The sequence below is a fragment of the Dermacentor silvarum genome, chromosome 9 (genome assembly GCF_013339745.2).
Source record: "Dermacentor silvarum isolate Dsil-2018 chromosome 9, BIME_Dsil_1.4, whole genome shotgun sequence".
Taxonomy (NCBI): domain Eukaryota; kingdom Metazoa; phylum Arthropoda; class Arachnida; order Ixodida; family Ixodidae; genus Dermacentor; species Dermacentor silvarum.
The window spans coordinates 130,804,125-130,830,302 of NC_051162.1; the positions used below are offsets into that span (position 1 = coordinate 130,804,125).

Consider the following 26,178-nt stretch of genomic DNA (forward strand, 5'->3'; position numbering starts at 1 on the left):
TTGAGGTATATAATGGGCTTAAGCACATATTGATGTCTCTTCTAAAGTTTCATATTTCTTGCTGGATTTACTTACCTTGACAGATGTATGTCAAGGGTGAGCTCGTATTATTCTTTGGCTCTTCCCCCACTGGGCGGTTTGCATGTTTCTAAATGTTTGTGGGAGGAGAGTAAGCTTGAGCCACTTGGTGTGTGCTGGGTGCCGTCCTGCTGAGCAGACATGGGCCTTGGGACATGTGCCCAGACAGACAACATCGGCACTGCATATGTGACATTCGTATAAGGCCATTCTTGGCCAATGCCCCATAATTAATATGATAAGGTGACACAAGGGGTATAATATTAAAGCGATAGCGCCCCATCCACAACCGGCACCTTCGCGTCGAGCACGGCCGTTTGATGGGTAGCTATTGCAACGAAGTTGCAGCCATGATACTACAGATAGTGGGGGGGGATGCTACGGAGTTTCAACTTGCGTGCTGACAGCTATGATTATAGCAGGGTCTACCATGTCGTGGTATCATTTGGCATTGTGGTTGGCAGTGAGATTGCCTCTTTGTGCATCTGCTGATAGGCCCATAAGGTTTCGCTATTGAGGGATGGCATGGGGATATGCAGCAGGTTACACGAGAAAGCTGTCTCGTGACTTTGACCATCATCTTCAATGGTTCCTGCCACAATTTTTCATAAAGTATTACTGTTATACAGTAAAAGCTCGATGATACGAATCTCACGGGGTCACGAAAAATATTTGTATTAGCCGAAATTCGTATCATCGGAACACAATTAAAACTACTGTCGAATCTCGATAATTCGAACTCGAAGGGGCCCGAAAATTTGTTCGAATTAAAAGGACGTATTTTTGAAGTATTCGTGCACCATAGCACGATGCACGAACGGTGCGAGTCGTGAAATATCGCGGCGCGCAAGCGCATAGCAAGCGCGGGCCACGAAACTGCCCACGCCGGCTAACGGTCGCTTCCCGATAACGACAGAAAACGAAGCTTCAGGGAGCGAGCGGGCGGCGCCGGCACACGGGTGTGCGCGGAGACCGTCGAAGGTGAGGGAGGAGGGCGGCAGGGAAGCGGATTTGGCCGCGTCAACTCCGCCGCTTCGGTGGCTCCCCTCGCCCTCCCTCTCAACTCCCTTGTAGCTCTCTCACCTTCGACTCCGTGCGCGCCCGCCGCCGTGCTGGCGCCAGCTTATTTTAGCCGCCCCCTGAAATTTCGTTTTCTGCCGTTATCGGGAAGCGAGCGTTTGCGGGCGTGGCAGTTTCGTTGGCCCGACTGTGCCTCCGCCGCTGCTTCCCTCTGCGCTGCTGCCGCAGTGTGCAAGGTCAACATGTGACTAGAAAATAGAGGAGAAGGGTTCACTGCCATTTTAGCCGCGTGGCTGAGACGTCGACACTAGTGTGTGCTAGAATACGGTTGTCTAGAACACTATAGTCGGCACGTACACGCTTGTTCCGATGCGATGCAGAAACGGCGACCTTGTAATTTGAGAGAGAAGGAAATTTCCGCCGCGGGTTCCTCCCCCCTCCCCCCCGTTCCTTCGCGTGCGGCATTGAGGGGTCTCTCCTGAGCTTTTGCTCTATGGCGGTGTCGGAGCAATGCCGGTCGGAGGTGCCGCCGCGTGATTTGGCGCGCTGCTAAGAGCATTGTCGGTGCGCGGTATGTTCGAAATAAGCGTGTTCGAATTCGCTTGCTTCGCGTTGACGTTGAACGAAAGCACGTTTTTCATGATAGTCTCGCTGTGCAACAATTGTGCTCAGTGTTGACGTTGCGAGGCCTAGCTCCTTAGCCAACTCCGTCCGCTTCCTCTTGGGATCCTCATCGACCTTTCGAAGAATGTCTAATTTCTCTTTAAAGGAGAGTGCTTTCTGCTTGCGAGACATAGCTCGCTGCGACTAGGCAAAATGGCGCAAACACGAAGAACGTGGCCCGAAGCGCAGCAGCCACTCCATCTGACCGCTCGCAGAAAAGGAGGAAAAGTACAAAAGTGCCACCGCTTCAAACTCTTCGCGCCCAGTCGGGGAGTCCGCACTGTCCGGCGCCGCGCCTCCGCACCAAAAGAGAAGGAGAGAAAGCGCGTGACTGCGCGCTGTTCTCTTTCGCGGCCGTCGGTGGGGCGGCGTTTATTCGTATCAACTGACGCAGGCTGAAAATCGATTCGTAACAACCGTTCTCTAGCACGTTGCAAAGTAATGGGGCTCGGCCGGGACCACAGAAAAATTCATATCATCCGGAAATTCGTATTAGCCGTGATCGTATCATCGAGCTTTTACTGTAATATGTTAGCATGCATATGGTTGCTTATGGCAATAATGTTTCAGGTGAAACCAACTTAACTTCCAGCCTTGTTTCAGGAGCTTTCAGTGAGCACTAAATTTTTTTTCATCGCATGTTGTCGCCTTGAAAATTAACAGGTCACCATGAATGTGATTTGATAGAAATATGAAAATCTGAGGGTATGTGATTATGCGCTGTGCATTTTTTCTATTATTGTGCTTGCTTGAAGAGCGGGTGTAGTTCCCAAACTAATGTAATTACTTTACTGTGGGCATGCCAGTGACCTATGCAGTCATCCATTGTATTATGTTAATTTCTAACCCAGTCCCAGCCAAGCCAAGCCTTGTGGTCATTGTTGGGATAAGGGGGGATGCCAACGGCCCCACGGTTGGCACACGACTGCCTATCAACTGCGGTCCGGTACAAGCTCGAGGAAACAATAGACGACAACCACGTGTACACTCGAACAGTATTTATTACAACCGCAAGTAACACTTCGAGCAGGCCAGCTAGCTATAGTTCACATCACTAAGGGTTCGCTCGAAGACAGTAATACACTAGGTAAAGAAGGGCTTCCGATTTACCAACTGGGGGTACGGGCGACCTCGGCAAGAACGCGGCTGGTTAACCACGTGCGGGAATACAAAAGCGGCGGCGGAGCCTTCAGCTATCGCCGCTTGCTAGTGACCAAAGAGACTCGGGCAATGTCAGAGGGATCTCATGTGATACACCTGGTGGCGCTCATAGTGCTTGCGATTCCCGCGCGCTGCCTGCGAAAGCGAAGTTTCCCCTCAACCCATCCTGCCTAGTGCGTGTGCAACGATCATGGGACCCGAGGATTCCCACATTGTTTACAATCGTACAGCTGTCTTGCAGTTTGGTGGGCCAACCAGCTGTTGCTACTGTATCACAGCAAAAGCTGGCATTTCAGTAAAATTGATTTCTCGGTTATATGTTGAATTTTGCAAAATTCGACGACACGTACACAGTTGTGGAGGTTCACAGATGGGACTTGCCAACATAGTTTAGTAATCGCTTGCTGTTTATGGAACACCTTCCATGGTACTTCGACAGCATACTTATATAATGTTTGTTTAGTCGTTAAGGCATATTGTTGACTCTATGCCCTACACTACAAAATGTTGCACCTTTGATGTACACCTTTAGATGTATACACCTTTGCTTCACTGAGAGCAATGCAGAAAAGCCTTGCTGGACACAGTCCTAGTTCATGGGATTTTCTGGTTCATATGATCGGAACATTGAAAATATAATTTCCAGGTCTGATGCTTCGCACATATTTTTGTTTCTTATTCTTTTCCAAGGACTTGTCAGTAATGTTTTATGGCACTCCTCATAATTTTAAATTATATCTCCTTTCAGTGATGCGCATCACATATTGCTTCCCTGTCAACCACTCTACACAACCTTAAGCATTTCTGAACAAAAATCCACTTAGCAAATGAGGGAAGCAAGGTCACAGGAAATGTGGTAATGTTTGTTGGCTTGGGAGAAGCATGCCTTCTCAGGTGTGCTAATTTTTAAAATAAAAGAAGTGTAGGCCCAAAGAGCCATATTTTCCTTCACCTATGTTTGGTAGTGCTTCACATTAGTTATTGATAATAAATGCTGGTTTCACTTCATCTCCCGTGACAGCTGTCGAGGCTTTGCGTCAACCTTCTCGCTCCTGGCCAACACGCGGCCTTGCGTGTCCACGTGGCAGAGGTTCTCATGTCCTGCGAGCAGCACAGGCAAGCCCTCAAGATGACGCTGGGGTCATCGAGCGATGTACGCAAGTTCTCGCCTTCTTGGAAAAGTCTGTCCAGAATCAGCTTGCATGGCAAATTTTGACATCTGTAAAGTTAAGATACAGCTCTCCTAGGGGGATGGATATCTGAGCTGGTTGGTAGTACATAATGGAGGAATACAGTGATCATATGATGAATCATGAAGAAAGACTGAATCAGCGGTGGCTCGTTTGGGAGCCATTTTAGTTCTTTCGCATTAGCACTGACACTTTTGATGCAAAAGCCTCACGAGAGACTTGTCAGCTTTGTTCAGTCAATGCATGTCACTTTATATCACGGTTGCTTCTCTGTGCACATAAAAAATAGTTCACCTGCTCCAGCAGTACGTGCTGACATGCTTTTGTTCTAGACTAAAGATTCTACTAGTGGTGAAAGAGATGGATTACTGAAGAGAGGCCAATAGGACACACTCTCTCTTCACTTATCTACGTCTACTCATACTAGTACAGTGGTTAGTGCCAACCAAAATATTTCTCCTGGGTTTTCAGTGTCGCCTTTGATTGTTTGCTTGTGCACCCATCTGAGTGGGCCTGTGGGATACACAAGCGTACACAAAATAAAACGGGATGCCAACAGTAGACACAGACACAACACACACTGGATACTTAACAAAGTATGGCAGGCTGATATCATCTGGCATTGGCATATCCTGAGCATAATGCCACGCATAAGCTTAGTATCAGCCCATAGAAGTGCCATCATGTAGCACTGTAACATAAGCATTTTTCTACTGCTGTGTGTGGTAATGTCAAGTTAGTGCACTTAAGAAGGGTGGCACACGTGTGTGACCACTTCGATTCTTAAAAACGAGCCGTGATACTGTGATCATCGCAGTTAGAAAACACCCCTTGCTGAGAACTCGTGACTCTGGCACACCATAGCTTTCTCAAAACCATCTGTATGTCAGCTGTGTGAGAATGGGAGAAAATTGAAGGTAACACCTCATCACCGCAACTATGTCACCATGCCCACGTGTCTTGCATGCAGGCATAGTTCATTGGAAGCTGTTCAAGCTTTTGCAAGCTCAGTGTGGAAGGCTTCACTCATGTTAGCTCATTCATGTGTTTCAGATTCGCCTGCAAGTGAGGACCTTTGTGCAAGAGATGCTGAGTGGATCGGCAGCCCGTTCTGATGCCAGTGTAGGCAGCGCAGTCGTGTCATTGGTGGCCGTATTGGCTCAGGAGCTGCCCAGCGTCATGCCAAGAAATCCCAGGCAGGAGGTTCATGCCAACGAGGAGCAGATCAAAGAACGCTGGTTGAACCAGTGGACAACCCAGCGGGAGACCTGGCTTTCACAGACTGCTCTTGGCCCTGAACGGTAAAGGAAATGGGTCTTAATCTGGAATGTCCTTGACAGAGACCTCATTTGATGGGTAACTGCATCATAGGGTCTGACATGGACCTTTTACTAGCCTATGGCTACAAATACTAATGATGCATATAAATGCAGATATTTCTGAAGTTCAATAAATGCTGAAAATATGTGCCGTACAAGAACCTTCAAATGTTTTAGAGCTTGTAGAAGACGGGGTGGGGCTTTCAAAATTTGATGTTCTCATTTGAGTCAGCTTGGAGCTTGTTTTACTACATTTAGGAACTATCGTCTTCGAATATTCCTGAAAGAGGGTAGCATAGGCTGCAGTTAAATACACAACAGGACCACACTAACTTGGCAGGCAAAACTCGACAGAAAAAAAAAAAAGTGTTTATAGGCTATAATGCTCGCTGAAGACAATGCGATGTCCTGGCATAAATGACAAACAATCTTGAGATAACTTGCCAACATTACGTGTCAGGATACGGGGGAGGAATGCCAATGACTCCCTGCCTCGGCACACCGAGCCCCGCGGTTGGCGCATGCCTGCCCATCAACCGTGGTCCGGTACAAGCTCGAGGAAACAATGGACGTCAACCACATGTACACTCGGACAGCATTTATTACGACTGCAACTAACACTTCGAGCAGGCCAGCTAGCTATAGATGACATCGCTGAGGGTTACCTCGAAGAGAATAATATACTAGGTAAAGAAGGGCTTCCGACTTACCAACTGGGGAATACGGGCGGCCGCGGTGATTGCCGCGGCAAGAACGCGGTTGACCAACCGCGTGCGGAAAAACCGGAGTGGCGGCGGAGCCTTTCGCTATCGCCGCTTGCTGGTCACCAAAGAGACTCGGGCAATGTCAGAGGGATCTCACGTGACCCACCCGGTGGTGCTGATAGCGCTAGCGATTCCCGTGTGCTCCTGCGAAAGGAAAGTTTCCCTTCTCCCCACCCTCGCTGGCTCGCATGCGCCCGACGTGACGTTCGCCGCGTGTGCGGCGGTTATGGGACCCGAGGATTCCCACAGACATAAGCACATTAGAGCTGGTCTTACCTAATCTACAGCACACAACACACACTAGTGGAAAAGAATAAATACATGCAGGCACACCCACTGCATTTAAGAGCTTGCCTGAGAAAATAATTTGTTCATCTAGTTTTATACTGTTGCATGGTAGTTTGCGTGACTCACTCAACTGTTTATGCTGGTTTCACTCATTACGATGCAGGAACACAGCAAAGGTCATTGAAGGCAAGGATTACATGGAGAAAGAGAATCCATGCAGTGGTTAGATGGTATAGTTTCTTCCAAATACCATTATGGCTAAAGAAAGCAATGTATTATGCCCTTTTTTACTCGAAGCTAACTTATTGTGCCTTGATATGGGGAACAACGAAGCAAAAAACTCTGAGAAGTTATTAAACTTGCAAAATCGAGTAGTCCGAATTTTTGAAAACTACCATGGCAGGCTGCGAGACATACCCACACACAATCTTTTTAACAAACATTCATTGATCCGAGCAAATCAATTTCTTTATTATAGATTACTCTTACATATAAAAAAAAATGCAGACTCCATGTTGTCAGCCTACCCATTTCTCCTCCTCGATACCCATTACGCAGTCAAATCAGAACAACACCATTTACATATACTAACTATGGACGTCAAGATCTAAACTACCAAATCCCTAAGCTACTAAACATCGTTGAAGAAAAATTCATTTTTATGCACTCCATTTTAAACAGTGTATAAAAAGCTATCTCATACATTCTCAAATTCATTATAACTAAAATGCAATTGCACTAGCATTTTGTTATGCACTGTACATGTATGTTTTAATCTGCACCATAATGTGAAAGTACATGACCAAGAATTTTTCAAGCATAGAATGTATATTCATGTAGTAATTGTACAAGTCTATCTTGTTTATTTGTATTTTCTACATTGTACTCACTCATTTTCTGTGCTGTATTTGCTTTGAATATCATGTTTGCCGAATGCGCTTAGGAGCAAGAGCCTCTGTCAGGCCACATGACCTTTAGCCCTTGTTCCTCTTCTTGATGTTCAGATGGTGTCACCTAACTAGCTATATATGAAAGCTGACATGCTTTGGCATATGTGCAAGGAGTGCCGCTGCTAATTTAATTTTTGTTTTGTTTTTGCCTTTATCTATGGATATTTCGATTTTAGTGAGCATGAGCAATATTGTGCCTAAGCCAGTGACATGAACCAAGCAAGTTACCTTGTATGTGAGAATGCCTGTTGAATGTTGTCAAGTACATTCTTTATTTCAGGAAAAATCCTCGGCGCACGCATGCACACGCAGTCTGCGTTTCATCCCGCCATACCGCACGCGGCTTGCTCCGCCGATTACTTCACTCGCTCAGTTCGTTGTTCCCGCGCTCCCCGCATGCTGACCATGCACACACGCCTTCCTTGTTCCCCTGCCCGCCACACACCGTTGCCTACCGTCTCATGCTTGCGACTCTACGCCACCTGGCTTTGGCCCGGTACCCTCACAATGTGTATTGTTTTTTTGTCTTGCAGCAAGAATGGCCGGCTGCGGAAGCTTGAGGCCAAGGCATCGCAGGTGGTCGCCGAAGGAGCCAAGGTGACTCGGTCAGTTGCAGAGCTGCTGCATGCACTTCGCAAGGAGGTCCTGCATGAGGCTAAGGCGAGGTCAGGCCGAGACTTGGTGCTCAAGCAGACGTGGTCGCGCCTAGCTGCCCAGCTCACACATGAAAGGTGTGTGCATGTTCGGGCTTGTGCATACTGGTGCAAGCCTTTGTACATTTTCATTCATTGTACTGTAAAACAGTATGGTAGGTATATGCAGAACTATTCATTATAACCTTACAATAGAGCTGCACAGTAGAACTATACAGTAAAACAGCACATTAGATATGTACAGTAGAACTACAGTAGAACCCCGCTGATACGTTTTTCACGGGACCATTAAAAACACAAAAAACGTAAGAGCCGGAAAATGCAAGAGCCGAGAAACAGGAAAAATTGGGAATTGAGAGTAGTGGGGAACTGCACACAATTTTGTTTTAATTCTTACGTTTGAAAAAAAGTTGCAGTTTCATCTGAAAGCCGAAGCATTGATTGCGATAGCAAATTACTAGATAGCTATACAATGTAAGGATAGTAATTTTACCGGATAAACTTGTAAACATTCACATATTAACCATATTAACAAGCATAGTGACTGCGCACACAGGCAAACATGTACACATCACAATCAATGAGCGTGGACACTCGCTATCAAAACGCTGGTGTAGGAAGTGCCGCAGCAGCAGTGAGCGATGTGACCTTCGTGCTCTTTATCGCTTCAACGCAAACTGAGCTACGAGAACGCACAGCACCCACAAAGCTACGAGCTTCCAATGCACCTACACAGCCTAGACTCTGCCCCCAACGCAGATCGCTTTCAAGATACAGCCCACGCGACTGGGCGCGTCCGCGCAGTACACCGTTGATGCCAGAGCACAACACTTTCTCTATGGTACAACGCCGCGCGGGCGCGCACTTTTTCCACGTCACAGGTCGCTTTCAAGATATGGAGCCCGCACGGCCGCTGCCTTAGTAAACACCCCCTCCCCGTGCGTACCCTAGCAAAAATTCCAATACAAAAACTAATAGCCTATTAGGTTATTGACACTAATGCAATCTATTAGGTCTATTAGTGTATTAGTCTAAGGCCTATTAGTGTTAGTCTAATAGGTCTATTGGTGTGAAAGAAAATGTTGCAATGCACCAGATACAGAACGAAAAACAGGTAAAATTGCTAAAATTCCTAGAAGCATTTATGAGCTCAGCATGTATTTTTACAGATTCCTCTTTCGAGATCTTCGTCAGGTCAGCAATCTTGATTGAGAGCTTTTCGTTGACTTCGACCAAAGGACGTCCTTTTGAGGAAGTGGTTAAAAAAACCCGGGCACAAAAATACATACATATAAAAACAGTTAAAAGCAGGGGTGCTAGTTCTCTCACTAAACGTTTAAGCTGGCAATATTTGCTTCCTAATTAGAATAATGTGGCTCCGCAATTACCAAACTAATTTTAGGACAGTGTGATATATGCTAGCTCAAAATGTTTATCATAATAAAAAATGATGCCACCTGACATGACAGGACAATTATAAAGCACACAAAATCAACATAAGATGTGTGTTCCATCGAAACTGTAAGCAGATATGAGGAACTCTAGGCAGAAATCTTGCACAGCGTTGTCGGAAACATGCATGTCATTGTTGCAACGCACACGGCAATCGGCCCGACGGCACTGTACAAAAGTACTTACGTCCACCGTCAGGATAAAAAAAAAGAAAAAGAAAACACTTCTTACTGTACTATAGAAGCATAGATACGAAGTATAATTACCTCGAAATGGTAAATCGGTATGGGGGAATACACTGCACATCGATGCACGCTGATAGATCCACAAAGCCGCGAAGGACAGGGGTAAAACAGTTGCCTTGTGTTGTTTTGAAGTCACAACAGCAGCCATAGATAATACTATCCAAATATACTACTGCATGAACGAGATTGTGCAGGCGCTAACACTACGGGTTCCTTAAAAACACATACTTGATTCACTAACATGCACGCACGCCTCGCGTGACGCCTCGCGTGACGCCTCGCCTTGACATGGCAGCCGTCATTGCACACGTGTTGTGCGCAACTACGGCTGACTACGGTCTCAGTTTTATGTCCTTCCCACCCGCCGTGTTCCCTTCCCTTCGATACTGCTCTTTGATGTCAATAAATATTACGGCCTTTTATATGCGGTATCAAGTTAGCAATTTAGGTTGCAAGTTTAACATTTACTTTATGCGCACTTCAACAGAAAATACGACACTGACGAAACTTCACCGGCAAACAAAAATGGTTGCTGCTATTGCACCGTCGCTCGTAAGCTGACCGGGCACCGGAATTCTCCCTTGCAGATACGGCTGGTTGTTCGTTTTTTATCTTTTTTTTTTTTCTTGGGGAAGTATTCGCTGTGGTGTAAACACTAGCTGTTTCCTCAAAAACTCATCACGACAAGGCTCAGTGAAGCAAAATTGGCAAGACCATGTAGGCGCGCAAATCGCTTTTGTGTATGTCGCTGAGAGATGATGGCCAGTTTCACTAGCTTAGTGCGCTGAAACTAATGCAAACGTGCGAACTCAGTCTGCTGCACAATTGTACAGCAGAATTTTTAATTATTCAGTGATTAATTAGAAGCACCTCTTCATGCAACCAAGTGGTCCGCTAGTCTAATTTTTAATCAACTTTTGACCAGCAAACAAGAGCTGCGGAATCCAGCAATACATGTTGTATCAGACCAGCAACAATCTGTATGAGGCCAATAGGACCTATTAGTCTAATAGAGAAACTAGTAGACACGCAACACTCTTTGTATAAGACTAATAAGTCTAATACACAGGGCCTATTACAGTAAAAGCTCGATGATACGAATCTCATGGGGTCACGAAAAATATTCGTATTAGCCGAAATTTGTATCATCGAAACACAATTAAAACTACTGTCGAATCTCGATAATTCGAACTCGAAGGGGCCCGAAAATTTGTTCGAATTAAAAGGACGTATTTTTGAAGTATTCGTGCACCATAGCACGATGCACAAACGGTGCGAGTCATGAAATATCGCGGCGTGCAAGCGCATAGCAAGCGCGGGCCACGAAACTGCCCACGCCGGCTAACGGTCGCTTCCCGATAACGACAGAAAACGAAGCTTCAGGGAGCGAGCGGGCGGCGCCGGCACACGGGTGCGCGCGGAGACCGTCGAAGGTGAGGGAGGAGGGCGGCAGGGAAGCGGATTTGGCCGCGTCAACTCCGCCGCTTCGGTGGCCATCCTCGCCCTCCCTCTCAACTCCCTCGTAGCTCTCTCACCTTCGACTCCGTGCGCGCCTGCCGCCGTGCTGGCGCCAGCTTATTTTAGCCGCCCCCTGAAGTTTCGTTTTCTGCCGTTATCGAGAAGCGAGCGTTTGCGGGCGTGGCAGTTTCGTTGGCCCGACTGTGCCTCCGCTGCTGCTTCCCTCTGCGCTGCTGCCGCAGCGTGCAAGGTCAACATGTGACTAGAAAATGGAGGAGAAGGGTTCACTACCATTTTATCCGCGTGGCTGAGACGTCGGCACTAGTGTGTGCTAGAATACGGTTGTCTAGAACACTTTAGTCGGCACGTACACGCTTGTTCCGGCGCGATGCAGAAACGGCGACCTTGCAATTTGAGAGAGAAGGAAATTTCCGCCGCGGGTTCTTTTTTTTTTTCCCCGTTCCTTCGCGTGCGGCATTGAGGGGTCTCTCCTGAGCTTTTGCTCTATGGCGGTGTCGGAGCAATGCCGGTCGGAGGCGCCGCCGCGTGATTTGGCGCGCTGCTAAGAGCATTGTCGGTGCGTGGTATGTTCGAAATAAGCGTGTTCGAATTCGCTTGCTTCGCGTTGACGTTGAACGAAAGCACGTTTTTCATGATAGTCTCGCTGTGCAACAATTGTGCTCAGTGTTGACGTTGCGAGGCCTAGCTCCTTAGCCAACTCCGTCCGCTTCCTCTTGGGATCCTCATCGACCTTTCGAAGAATGTCTAATTTCTCTTTAAAGGAGAGTGCTTTCCGCTTGCGAGACATAGCTCGCTGCGACTAGGGAAAATGGCGCAAACACGAAGAACGCGGCCCGAAGCGCAGCAGCCACTCCATCTGACGGCTCGCAGAAAAGGAGAAAAAGTACAAAAGCACCAAAAGCGCCACCGCTTCAACCTCTTCGCGCCCAGTCGCGGAGTCCGCGCTGTCCGGCGCCGCACCTCCGCACCAAAAGAGAAGGAGAGAAAGCGCGTGACTGTGCGCTGTTCTCTTTCGCGGCCGTCGGTGGGGCGGCGTTTATTCGTGTCAACCACGCAGGCTGAAAATCGATTCGTAACAACCATTCTCTAGCACGTTGCAAAGTAATGGGGCTCGGCCGGGACCACAGAATAATTCGTATCATCCGGAAATTCGTATTAGCCGTGATCGTATCATCGAGCTTTTGCTGTAGTCTTATAGGTAAATCAGTACGACTAATAGAAATTTCTGTTGGTCTAATACAAAACGTATACAACTAATACAAAACTGTATTAGACTAATACAAACTTCTATTAAGAATTATTCAGTATTATCCAACCCAATCGTATTATCAGGAAAATAAAAAGAAACATATTATTCGGGAAAACGTATTATGCAGAATCGTATCAACGAGGTTGCACTGTATATTGTATGTGCTATAGCACGTACGTGACAGAAGAAGCGTACTTCCGCCCCCGCCTTTCTCTTTCGTGCGTGCGAGATTGAGCCAAAATCGTCGGCCTAGCCTCGCACGCTTTCATTCGCACATACAGCATACGGCACGCAGAGACGGTGTTATCACCCTTGAACTTTATACGGAACAGCTATGTGCCAAAACCAATTTTAGGGCCCCAGTGCATCATAAACACCATCTTTGGGCACTTTGGGCAGCCAATCCCATCGTCATGCCACCAAGCCAAGCGACATGAAAAGTCAACATGGCCGCTCGGGCCGGCACGGAGGTGGCAGTTCGCAACGCATGATGCGGGACCGGTCCCACAGTTGCAACGCAACAGCGGGTTTACCAATGCATTGGGTCCTATGGGAGCTATGCCGGTACCAGCCGAAAACAACGTAACAGCCAGGAAAACGCAGCACCCGGGAATGTAACAGCGGGGTTCTACTGTATACTACAGTACAACTGTTAACTACTGTATACAGTACAACTGTAAATAAACTGTTCAGCAGAACCCAGCGGAACTGTACAGTTGTTATGTGTAGTAGAACTGTACAGTGTAAATGTACAGTTTAAGTGTACAGTACAACTGTACATTAGAATTATACTGCGTAATCGTTCAGTACAACTGTACAATATACAGTGGAACCTCATTGATACGATTCTGCATAATATGTTTTCCCGGATAATATGTTTCTTTTTATTTTCCTGATAATACGATTGGGTTGGATAATACGTTGGATGATACGATTCTCGGATGATACGCTTTATTTTCCAGTTCCCGTGAAGATTGTATCAACGAGATTCCACTGTAGCTACACTATAACTTTATAGAAGAACTGCAACATAACTGCAGTGTAACTGCACAGTAGAACAGTAATAACGCTACTGGGCACACAGAAACATGGAAGGACAATATAGCTTTTGTCCTGTCAGTTGCTTGGGATCATCCCACTTCTGCCACTTGAAATTATGAACCGAGAAGCATAGGAGGGAGTGCATTAGAACTACGCTTTAGACAAATGATGCTATGGGAAATTCACTGGCTTGCAAAAAGGTTTGGGGACCTTAGCTTTCCATAAATTCAGTACATGTCTGTCAAACTGAACTTCTCGTGAGCCAATAAGATTTGCAAGGTCCTTTCAGGGAGTTTTCTGTATATGCATGGATATGATCTGGCATTACATATAGTTTGAGGTGACCTTCTTTGAGGACAAGCAAAGTTATTAATTAAATTTATAATGGGACACAACGCTGTGTGTGCCATTGATTAGCTGAGGTGAAAGAAAGAAGAAACAAAGTTGCATGAAGAGTGCGAAGCTTGGCTAGTTAGCACTGGTTAATTCTACTTGCATGAAAGACAGACTAGTGAGGAACACTGCTTTGGGCTATCAGCGTGTGATTAACCTCTGATGTGCTTGTGCACAGGGCGCCATGGCACCTGCCTGAGAGCTTCCCTACTGCCTGGGAGCTGGACCCCACAGAAGGACCATCGCGGATTCGTCGACGCCTGCGGCGAGCCTTTCTGCCCGTTGACCCCAAGTTCATACTACCCGAGCACCGGACAAGTTAGTCTTAACTCCACCTTTTAGCCTGTGTAGGCTTTACATGAATGAATAGCTGGATGTTTTTCAATGAATGTGCAGTGTTACGTGTAATTCTGGCTTACAGTTCCTCGCAGCAGAGCCAGAGCTACAAGACCTGCAAGTAAGAATTCTTGTGCAGCGAGATATAGTGCCATAGTTCGCAACCCGTTGCTAGACTAAATGGCCTTGACAAGGGGTCTCGTCGGCAGGTGTTTACTTGGAAGCTTCTCAGCAGGTCACAGCTGCAGTCTTTGCTTTGCCTTTAAGTAAAATATTTGTTGAGGCTCTATGATCCACTTGTTCGAGAGAAAACATACAAATAACAAAACAAATCAATGCAACGCTGCTGTTTATGCATTAATTTGCATTTAAAATGTAGAAAGAATTACGTAATTGCTTTGACACTGGCTAAATTCATATGCGAGGGAGCCACAACACGGCGGATGGCTCCCTCCTGGGTAGTGCTTCGTCTTTCGTCAAAATGGCATCCGCAGACTCAGCTGTGTGGTATCGTTCCAAGGTGCTATTTTACACGAGAGGAACGAAGCAACTGGCATTGAATGTGCTTGGAACAGTACGGAAGGAGTGCGGTAAAGTTGCAAGCACTAACGCTGTAATGAAGAGAGCGGCTGCACTTACAAATCAGCGAGCGCACCCTGTACAAGTGGATGTTACAAGAGGGACCGAGAGGTGGCACCACCATCCTGTGCGGTCTTACACACTGGCCGAGTGTTTCTTCTGAATCCTTCGCTTCCTTCATCTTCGCAAACCTCCTTCTCGTCTGCATCTCGCAAATATTAAAGGCATAATATTTCAGCTTAACGTTCAGCTAATATTTCAGCTTATTGTTCAGCTTAACCAGCTGAACACAAAGCTAATATAACTGTAACCAAGTGTAAAACATTTTAAACATTTAAAAAGACAATGTGTTCACGATTATGCGGCTGCCAATAGTTTGCACCAGCAGCTAAGTAGAATACGCTTGGTTACTGCTGTATTAACTCTGTGTTTGTCTGGTTGAGCTCTGTGCCACCAGGTGGCTGCTCCGTGCATACCACTCACATTGGCGCCTCTGCCCGTCTGACAAAACGCCCAATCCTCCTGCATTTACCGAAATGTTGGTAAATGCTGGTACTGATACTCTCTATGCGGTGGTAATCCTCCAGCATAAAGTGACGGACGTAGACGCGTAGATGCTGGCGCTGATCAAATACTGATCTCCTGATGCACTGCAGCCACTCCGCTTACATGTTGCTTTGCAGAGGGACATGACGTTGCAACTTGACCTCGCCAGTCACTAGATTGGCAGCCCACAACATAACAAGGGCGATCTATAGTGCTCACGAAAAGAAAGCTCGAGACCAACACTGACAGCACAGCTCGCATCAACACTGAGAATGTTGTAGCACAAGCAGGCGCCACTTCCTATGTGCCGGAAGTGCTTTTGTATAGTGATAAATTGTTGTGTATTCTCTTTCTGTCATCTTTTTTAGAGAAACAAGTTGATCAATATTCCAACTGTTATGAACAATGTTCACCATAAAGTTGGGAAAATTATAGATGACGTCACCTGGGTAGCCAATCGGATAGCTCGTCCAACTGACGTCAATTGGGCTATGTCAATTGTGAGGGGGCGGCTGAAAACTCAGGGGAGTGGCGCCACTGCAATCAGTGGCGATGCACATTTTTAAAACCTTATAATAAATTACACCCTTTACGAGGAGCTCTTAAATGTGTCGCTTAATGATCAGAAGGACCTACCCTAACGACTCAGTACATTTATACAATATCGAAAAAATCGTTTCAGGGTCCCTTTAAATCAAGAAACTGCTTTCAATATTCCGAGAATTTGACATTTTTTGTCCTAAATGCATCAAACCTTGTTCAAATTAGTTGAGCAATTGTCTAATTGGAGCATTTTCTGCCTTTCCCATGTATTTGAAAGGCAAGAATAGGAATTCAAGTTTTTTCTGAAATTAAACCACTACATTTGCATGATGGACTTGCAGTGTTGACAGGTTGTGTTTGATCATTTTTGTTCAGGCCAGAAGGTGACGTTGCCACCTCTGCACTTTCTCTATGACACGGACACCTCGCGCATGGAGTCTGCCGCTTTCTTGCACCATCTGTACATCAATGAAAGGATCACGTGAGTCTGACTCACATTAAAAATTTGCGTGTTTAGCTTCTTCGTGGCTACTTCCTCACTGACATAAATTTCTCGCAGCCACACTTGCAAATGCATCAAGATCTGCCCCTCGTCAGACATGCCCGGAGAAGTACTGCTTGGTAAGCCATCAGAAATTCTGTTCTCCATGTTGTCAGATCTGTAGCAAAATTTCTGTAGTAATGAGAGTTTTCCTCATGTCTAATTCAACACAGGCGAAACCAGTCTCCAGTTCGTGCCTGACCAACTTGGAAAATACCAGGTGAGTTTCAAGGAACTGGTGGAGAGAGAGAGAGAGAAGAAACATTTTTATTGTCCGACGAGCATGTCTGCCTTATATGAGTAATAATCAAGGGAACTGGTTCACTCAATTATTGCTCATACATGGAGGTCATTTCACCTATTGTATTTGTTATTATGCATTGTGTGGTCAGATGAACTGGAATGTTATTTAACTGTCTTTAGCTTTTACTAAATCCTGGCCATGGCGGTTGCATTTCGATCGGGGTGAAATGCAAAAACGCCCGTGCATCGTGCATTGGGTGCACGTTAAAGAAACCCAGGGGGTCAAAATTAACCCGGAGTCCCTCGCTACGATGTGCCTCATAATCAAGTCGTAGTTTTGGTGCATAAAAATCCAGAATCTACTAGTAGAATGACAATTATTATTATTGAGATGATTGGGTTGAATTCAGTAGGTACTCCAGCCTGCATTGAGCGTATAGGAATACGTGATATTAGAAACCTCACGTATAGCAGATATGCTTTCGAGTAGTCGGCGATCTGTCATAACAGGCCAATAAGCCTTCGACTGGGGCTAGCTGGTATGACATGGTTCTGTTTACTGCGCAATACTGTTACACAAAGGACAAAACCGTGCATGTCAGTTTCATTTATTTTGTCCAGCATAGCACAGTAAACAGCATAGCACAGTAAACGGAATGTAACAGGCTAGTGAGCCTGATTGGTTAAATGAAACCAAACTGAGTCTTGCCATTGAGTTTGCTGAAAAAAAAAAATTACGTTGTATCGTTTGAAAATTAGTAATCAGTCATGTCTGGCATGGTTTTTTTTTTCTTTCTTTTCTTTTTGCTGCTGACTGCTTTACTTGTGTTTCAGGGATCCTTGGGCGAGGTTGAAGCCAGGCACGAGGTGTGGCCTTACAAGGATGTCCAGGAGGTTCTCCTGCGAAGGTTTCGGCTCCGCGACAGTGCGCTTGAACTTTTCCTACGTAATGGAGTCACTGCGTTGCTAGCCTTTCACACAACACAGGTAACTTTTACAGAGCCTATCACGCTTGCTTTGCATCCTGGGTAGTTTAGCAGTTTTACAACTCTTCAGTGAAGTTTCTTGCCTATCATCATGATAAACATAACATTAAGAGATTGGAAGGCGGCAGCATGGATTAGAGGGCAAACATGAGTGGGTGATGTTGCAGTTGAAGTTGGTATCACATATATGTTCATTGACATAGGGATAGCTTCATTTTGGGAAGGGTATTGAGGGGAAGGGAACATACGGGGCCACTGGCACTGAGCCACTGTCACAAGGCTAACTGGATGTGTACGATGTCACAGTCAAGTATGGATCACTGGTTGTGTTGTGAGCTGCTGGTTCGATGCAGCTCTCGTACTGCTTGATCGTGGCCGCAGCGACGTGTTTGGCTCGTACTTCTGTGCGTGCTGGACAGTCCCAAATTAGGCGTTGGCCATTGGTTGACATGGCATTTGGAATTCAGGACATTCTTGAACACTTGTCTCGAAAATAGACAAGCTAAGTTGGGCAGGTCACGTAATACCTTGAGGGGGGTAACTGATTCAGGCCACTGTTGGTAGTCTGTTGAAGTAACAAAGTTGTCAAGAGAAGGGAAATGCAGTTGATGACAACAGATAATTAGGTGCTGTTATCAGATTAGAAAATTTGCAGACTGACACAAAACAGGGAGAGTTGGAAATGGCTGGGACAAGCCTTTCTCCTGTAGTTAGACTTTAATAATATTATGACCATGATGATGATGATGGTGGTGGTGGTCTCATCTTGGAAGAATAAACCAGCACTGAAAACACTTTGACACAAAGAGTATAGATGGGACATGATAGGACAGAGTAGGACAGAAGCATGGATTGTTGAATTTTTCTGCTCTGCTATAGGTGCAGCTGTAGTATATATAACAATGTCCTGCTTGATGTAAAAAAACTAATCACGGTATGTATCTTAACTTCCTAGACCGGCTGTTGCTGCTCACTAAATGTGTCAAACTAAATGCATCAGACTAAATGTGCCGGTCCTCAAAGTGTTGAAGCCGTGAGAAGGCAATGGTAGCAAGTTTGTGTGGCGTTCTGTGATATGTATGTGTGCTTCATTTTTTACTCCCGGTATATTATTGCTTGATTTATCAGTTTTTGGCTGCAGAATTCATCTGCACTACATCATAGCAGTGTAAAGAAAATTGTGGTCAAGTCACCAAGCATTGTTAACATTTCATTATGACAGTGTGGTAGTTTCATGTTTAGCTGTTAGCCCCTTTCATAAGAAAAGAAAGCTTCATTTTCATAGTTTTAAGTCAGAAGTTAGTCATGCTTTTTCTCATAGCTATACTTCTGCTTCCAAAGAGGCTCCAAAAGTGCTGCACTAATGAATTGGTATTTGATCTGATTCAGGCACCTAATTTGTTTGTATAGTACTGAAAGGTGCTGGTGTGGGGTTAGCGTCTTAATAAGGTGGTATTGTTTCTGCTATTTTATTGACAGATTTATGCACATTGTGGAGGAAAGATGATTCTCATTACTTCAATTGGTGACCACTTAAGAAGGCAATGGCAAACACAGTGATGTCCAACTCCAAGAGAGAATGTGTGTAGGTGTGCCAGCCAATCACGTTATCTCATTTCTGTGATATCACAGTGGAGGAGGCTTCTTTCAACATTGGCATCTTCATGTTTTGGAGCGTGGTAGCACAGAGGGCCAATGCAGTGCAGTCTTGTGCACGGAGCTTTTACTGAATTCAATTGCCACCTAGTGTAGGTCAGGCTTGTACGTATAATGCTACACTGTGGCAGTTTAAAGCCATAAGACAAGTGCCGCCTAACATTATTTTTATTGGAATGCCACTGTGTTTACAAATATAGGTAGTTTTACAGACACAGTGGAGAAAAATACTGCATCCATCTTTCTTGGTTTAGAGGGTGCGTCTGCAAATTGTATCAGCAAGAGAGGCATGAAATAAGCATTGCATACTGGTTCATTGCTGCTACTGATTCTAACCAAAGTATGTATAATCGAAACTTTGCTCAGCGTGATGTAGGCTGCCAACTGTCTCTTTTGCTTTTCTTTCTCTTTGTCAGGATCGAAATGAATTCTGCCGCCAGCTGTGGCAGTGCCCTTACCTGGATCTGGAGCCATCAGAATCGCTGGAGTCGCTGAGTCATCGCTGGCAGGAGAGGTGCCTGAGCAACTTCGACTACCTTACACAGCTGAACAAGCTGGCTGGCCGCTCATTCAATGACCTCATGCAGTACCCAGTGTTTCCATTTGTGCTTGCAAACTATGCTGACGACATACTGGACTTGCGGGATTCGGCCAGCTTTCGGTAGGTTCTACATCCACCATTTCTGTCAATTGTGGCATTTTGTCAGAAGGACTTAAGGCTTTTATTTCGTGAAATGTTGGAAATCAAAAGGTGCGCTCTTTGGTACATTCATAACCTAACCATGTCGCAAGCACTCAGAGTGACTTAGAAAACATTGCCTGCTAGTGTAAATCGCTGCCTAAATGACAACTGGCTTTTTGGTACAGTCGAATGACATCATAGTATAGTACCTCCCTGAGCAAGTTTATATGAACCACGGATTCTGCGAGCAGATTTTTAATTTTTTTCCCAGCTATGAATATTACTTGAAATTGAGAACTGCTCTCCAAATTTGGCAATGAACTTCCCACTGCAGTTTTCAATTTTAGTTTGTGCATCTTAATTATAACTGCATTCAGTTTGACTGGCAAGCCTGTGGTCTGCGTACCTTTTCTTACAGGTGTACATTGCTGCAAGCTTGCATTCTGTGTGGCCTGATGCACTGGTACTTCATGCATTCCTTGTTTTTTTTGTCCTATGCCCGAATAACAAACAGCACGTGTTAGTACTCAGTGAATATTGTTACTCATGGTAGTTTTGTGTCACTTCGCAGAATCCAGTCTGAGAAATGCCATCGCAGTGCCTTAATCTTTTAATTTGAAAGCTGAATCACTTAGTGTTTGTTTTGCTTACTTGAGGCGGCGGATTACTAGTTAGAGGTAGAACTGAAAGCTGAGCCAGTTAGTGTATGAATTGATTTGTAAACTTAGTTGTCAAGCAGAGTGCAATTCCCTCTCTTCCAGCCCTGTAAACACATGCATATGCACATGGATGGGCACACTGACAAGCATGTGTATTGTTCTTCTTTTCAATGTTTGAGTATGTTTTTTATACGCTATTTTCACTCAAATTTGCAGCGTGTTCCTGCTGCAAAATAATAACATTAGAATTCGTCATTGAGTGCAATACTTACGCAAGGCTATAACTTCTGAAATGTGGTCAAGTGGTCAGGTTATCTTGCAGTAATCACAGTTCCTGTCAAACAAATAGTGATTCATGCCAAATTTGTCGCAGACTTCACTTGTTAGACAGAAGCACCCGTCTAACATTCTTAAAAGAGGACCGTTGAGCAGTGACTCGGGAACTCTTATAAATCCTTACGCCCGTCTCTGTATTGCCTGGTGTCTTGTTACTTGCCCAGGTGCTTGGAGCGTCCCATGGCAGTACAGGATCTAGCGCGCGAAGAGCACTACCGGCGCAACTACCGTATGGAACGGGCAAGTGCTCCGTCGGAGCGGCTCCATCCATGGCTGGGTCCATTTCACTACGGTTCGCACTACAGCAACAGCGGCACCGTGCTCCATTTCCTGGTCCGACTGCCACCTTTCACCCAGATGTTCCTCACCTACCAAGGTACATGCTTGGTTTGCATTGCCGAGTTGGAGTAATGCTTATTTACCCACCGAATTAGCATGCTGAAGTTTTATCTCCTTAAATCATACTTAGTCCTCTCTGTAATGTCAACATGCTCTGTTTGTCATGGTGGACAAGCATGGGGAACCGTTTGTGTTGGAATATGTTCATGTTACAGTGAGGAAGTAATGGTGGCACAAATGCTGTTCAGCGGAATGTTTATTGAAAGCCTGTCACAATTTTATACAGTGCAAAGAGCACAAGTTAAAGAAACAAGGAATGAAGAGGAAACAACCGAAACTGACAACAAATGTGAGGAAGGCAGAAGTGCTCTGAAAATAGTGCAGTTTTAACCGAGGGAGGTAAACTTCCCTTTTGTTTTAATTAAAGTAGTAGCTAGTGGACAGTTTTAGTTGAGTGTCACTTACAGCCTACTCCACTCTCTTTTAGTTTGTTCACACACTATGGACAACTGCGTTAGTTCAGCATATTTCAAGAGCCCAACGGTGTTCAAACATGCAAACCGCTTGCTCCCGCCTCGATTTTCTTTCGTGCAGACCAGCAGTTTGACCTTCCCGACCGCACGTTCCACAGCATTCACACGACCTGGCGACTGGCAAGCAGCGAGTCCACAACTGACGTCAAGGAACTGATTCCCGAATTTTTCTTCCTGCCCGAGTTCCTTGTGAACATGCAGGGTGAGTTGAAGACAGTTCTGGTCTTTATTTGCAGTGGCATTAGATATGTGTGATTGTTACTTACATTCTGCGTTTTTTTTTTTTTTTTTTGTGATGGCTTCTTTTGTCCAGATAACCACTGTATTCTGCCAGTATTCGCTGAAGCTTGAAGGCCAGCAAAGAAAGTTGAATGGAAGCTAGGGATTGCTCAAAAAGCAGTAGACAAAACAATGATGAGCATAATGTTGAGAGATAGAAAGACTGCGGCATGATAAGAGTTAAGATGCAAGTAGATGACGTTCTAGCTGAGAAGACACTGAGTTGGATAGGCGATGTTATGCATGGAAAAGATGACCAGTGATCTTTTAATCTAACAGAGTAGATACGAATTGGAGAAGGAAGCATGGTTGAGCGCATCAAGATATTGAATGGAGAGATGAGATTAGGAAATTTGCAAGCATCAAGTGGGTTTGGTTGATGCAGGACAGGAGTCATTCGAGATGTTTAGGAGAAATCTTTTTCATGCAGTGAACTTAAGATAAGTTAGGGATAATGGTGGTGGTTTAATCCATCTCAACACATATCACATATTGTAGACAACATAGTTACTATGAGAACTTAATTCTTCTAATTTTCATTAATTCACTGCAGTCTGTGAGTTATTCGTCCTGTGGACAATGAGCACTGTGTGCCACGTTCAGTTTGCTGGCATCATATATGCATCTATTTTGCAAAATATAATGCTTGGGAATGATATTCAAATGTTGGATTTTGCTAAAAGGTGTGAAATATTGACCTCACAAGTGAAACATCATGTACAATACCACAGAATGGCTTCAAAGCCAACATTGCAATGTGAATGAGAATTGCTGCTTTTTAAATGTTCATAAATAAGCATAAAGCTCTGTTTTCCTCTTAAGTGGAGTCTACTGAACTACTGCTGCATATGCAAGATTGCTGTAATGCTGGCATGCAGGTTTTGACTATGGCAAGCGGCAGACAGGCGAATATGTCTCTGACGTGCTGTTACCTCCTTGGTGTCGCGGTGACCCACGCCTCTTCATCCTGATCCACCGGCAAGCCCTGGAGTCGGACTACGTGACAGAGCACTTGGGCCATTGGATTGACCTGGTCTTTGGCTACAAGCAGACGGGAAAGGCTGCAGAGGAGGCCATCAATGTCTTTCATCCTGCAGTGAGTTTCATCCTATTGTGTTTGCTTTTATGGCTCTTCTGCACGTGGTGACTTCCGGTACACCAGTCAAGAACTCATGGACTCACTGTGTGGATTTTAAGTTAACTGCTGTAAACAGTTTGAGCAGGTGACAGAAACTTGTTCACTTTTTCGTGCTCCCGTACCAAAAAGCACAGTTGTCCCTTTACTAACAGCCTTTTGCTTCATTTTACATCTTTCACTAAGTTATGTTGTATCTCAACATCTACAGTAATGAATTTCTGTTCTTACAAGTACAGTCCATTCATAAAGGAAACACCTAGCTCGTAGTAAGTCATCATAACACAAACACTTCTACTCTATTAGGAGAACAAGAAATAGCAGACAGAATGCATTAGGCTTCCATCTTTGCATTAATATACAGTAAAACCTCGTTACAAGAGACACTCAAGGAACCCGGGAAACATGTCTCTTGTAACCAAGGTCTCTTGCAACCAAAAATTCTAAAAACATTGAGTAGTCAGACTAGACCAATTTATTGTACATCAGCATCAAAGTGTGTTTAAACAGCTTTGGCCCGAACAGAGCTGTCTAATGGAAACCTGGTGATGCCCCGGAGTCCAACTACCGGCATACAAAGCTACCAACGCTGCAGACGCTGTGATGGAAATCCAACTCAATGGTACTCTGTCGTAGAGTCAGTGTGGGAGTGCGACAGCGATCATAAAAGCATAATGACAGAAAATTCAGTGCAATTTGTAGTCGCAACCGTGCGAGGAATGACATCAGGCTGCGGAACGGAACAGAATTGAGCCAAGGGAATGAAAATTGCAGCGCATACAGGTTGGTACGACGTTGGCCGTGTTACGTGAGCATGGCTGGGTTGTCTCTCTTCTAAATAGTGAAGAATTTACTCTAGGGACCTAAAAAAGTTGTCCTTAGTAACAGAGTGTCTCGTGCAACAATGTCTCTGGTATGCGATGTTGTTAACATGGCGAACATAGGAAAACCAACCAGACCATTTTCAAATATCTCTTATAACTGAGTGTCTCTTGTAATGACATTTTACCGTACCGGGTGTTTCAGCGAACACTTCAAAACATTTTTAAGGGTTGCCTGGGGCAGATAGTAGCACAATTCTAGTTCATGAGCTGGCCTACACGAAGAGGCAGACATTACTTGCACAAAAATTTAAATGCATAATTGACTAATTACCAAAAATTCACTAATTAAGTTTCTAACTAATTACCTTATGGCCAATATTGCAATTTACAAATTCTAGCCACAGAGTTCGCAAGGCTGATCCACTTGGAACAAATTCTCAGGATGACACCAGTTTGGATATATTAATTCCTCAACTTTGCGGAGAAATGCATTGGCGTTCTAGTTACTTTCTTAACAAAACGTTTTATGCAATAAAGCACAAAGTAACTGGTACGTTCCAGTTACTTTCTTAACAAAATGTCGTTTTATGCATTGAAGCGCAAAAGTAACTGGAACACCAATGCATTTCTCTGCAAGGTTCGGAAATTAGTATCTCGAAACTAGTGTCATCCTGAGAATTCGTTCCAAGTGGATCCGCCTTGCGAACTCCACGGCTAGAATTTGTAAATTGCAATATGGGTCATTAGGTAATTAGTTAAAAACTTCATTAGTGACTTTTTGTCAATTAATCGATCATGCATTTCAATTTTTTGTGCAAGTAATGTCCGCCTCTTCGAGTAGACCAGCCCATGAACTAGAATTGTGCTATCTGCCACAGGCAACCTTTAAATATTTTTTGAAAGTGTACGCTGAAACACTCTGCATACCATTCTGCATGCCTTCATGCCATAATTCAGCTCTGATTGATAGATAAACACTGTAACAGTGGGCCTATGGTACATCTGCTTTGCTTTGTTAGAGCCTGTCACCTGGTGTGAGTGACCAAATGTAATGAGAAACAAATGTAACTTTTTTGTTGCTTAACTGAAACTTCTCTTGTCAATACTTCGTATTGATACCCAGCAGCAACACTAAATAAGTAAGTTTAGATTACATACTTTTACAAGACATTACTGTCAGGTATCTTTCAGGAGACCTTTTGCACTGTTAATTTTCTGGTTAAGCATTTCTTGTTGTTATTTGCAGAGAGACCAAAGTAATCTTATAAGAATTGCAGCAGAATGTTTCCTATCACAAGTTAAATCTTCTGTGTTGCATTTTTCCTGTTGTCCTCCCCAATGCAGACGTATTATGGTGTTGATGTGAGCTCGGTGGCCAATGACACGGTGTCACAGATGGCATTGGAAACCATGATCCGCACCTACGGCCAGATGCCCAAGCAGCTGTTCAGTAGCCCGCACCCACTGGTCACGCTAAGCCTGGCTGATAACCAGCGCAGTGCTGCAAGCTCTTCTTCGGCCCAGGCAAGTATGCGTGGTTGCAGACGACGAAGCTGTTGCCATGGAAAACTTAGGGGAAGAGTTAGCCTGTGGCCTAAGCCTCGCTTCGTGGAAGAAAGCTGCTGTCATCTCACGCTACTCGTGTCTCCTCTGATTTAATGTAGGGCCCAAACCTCCATGAACTTGTTCATCACATTCGTGCTTGATTTCGCAATGAAGTGGTTGTCCATTTAGAGGAACACGTGACGATTTAATAATGGGGAAATGTAAGGCTAGTTGCAACAGCATGGAGTCAGACATAGGGGGTAGGCATGCACATCACGCCCAACAGACAATGTGCAGTGCTTACTATCAAGTGATTTATTCTTGATATGGATGCATAGGGGTTAATTTTTTTATATTTCAAAGTATGGGGGGGGGGGTGCTAGAATCTAGCAGATGCTATTATGCGGGAACGAAATTCAAGGTAGAAAAAAGGACAAATAATTTTCTTAATATCGGAGGGGTGTTTTTGGT

General features: G+C 44.9%; 1 protein-coding gene across 1 annotated transcript in view; it reads left to right on the forward strand.

Annotated features, from left to right (window-relative positions):
• The window catches only part of LOC119464316 (lysosomal-trafficking regulator-like), a 95,247-nt gene that overhangs the window by 49,760 nt on the left and 19,309 nt on the right, over positions 1–26,178 (forward strand). The window contains 13 exon segments of the mRNA XM_049656185.1: positions 3,944–4,075; positions 5,166–5,413; positions 7,967–8,164; positions 14,124–14,263; positions 16,325–16,430; positions 16,509–16,570; positions 16,664–16,710; positions 17,568–17,720; positions 19,792–20,036; positions 21,217–21,428; positions 21,986–22,126; positions 23,082–23,299; positions 25,507–25,690. Of these exon segments, the coding sequence (XP_049512142.1) occupies positions 3,944–4,075; positions 5,166–5,413; positions 7,967–8,164; positions 14,124–14,263; positions 16,325–16,430; positions 16,509–16,570; positions 16,664–16,710; positions 17,568–17,720; positions 19,792–20,036; positions 21,217–21,428; positions 21,986–22,126; positions 23,082–23,299; positions 25,507–25,690 (2,086 nt within the window).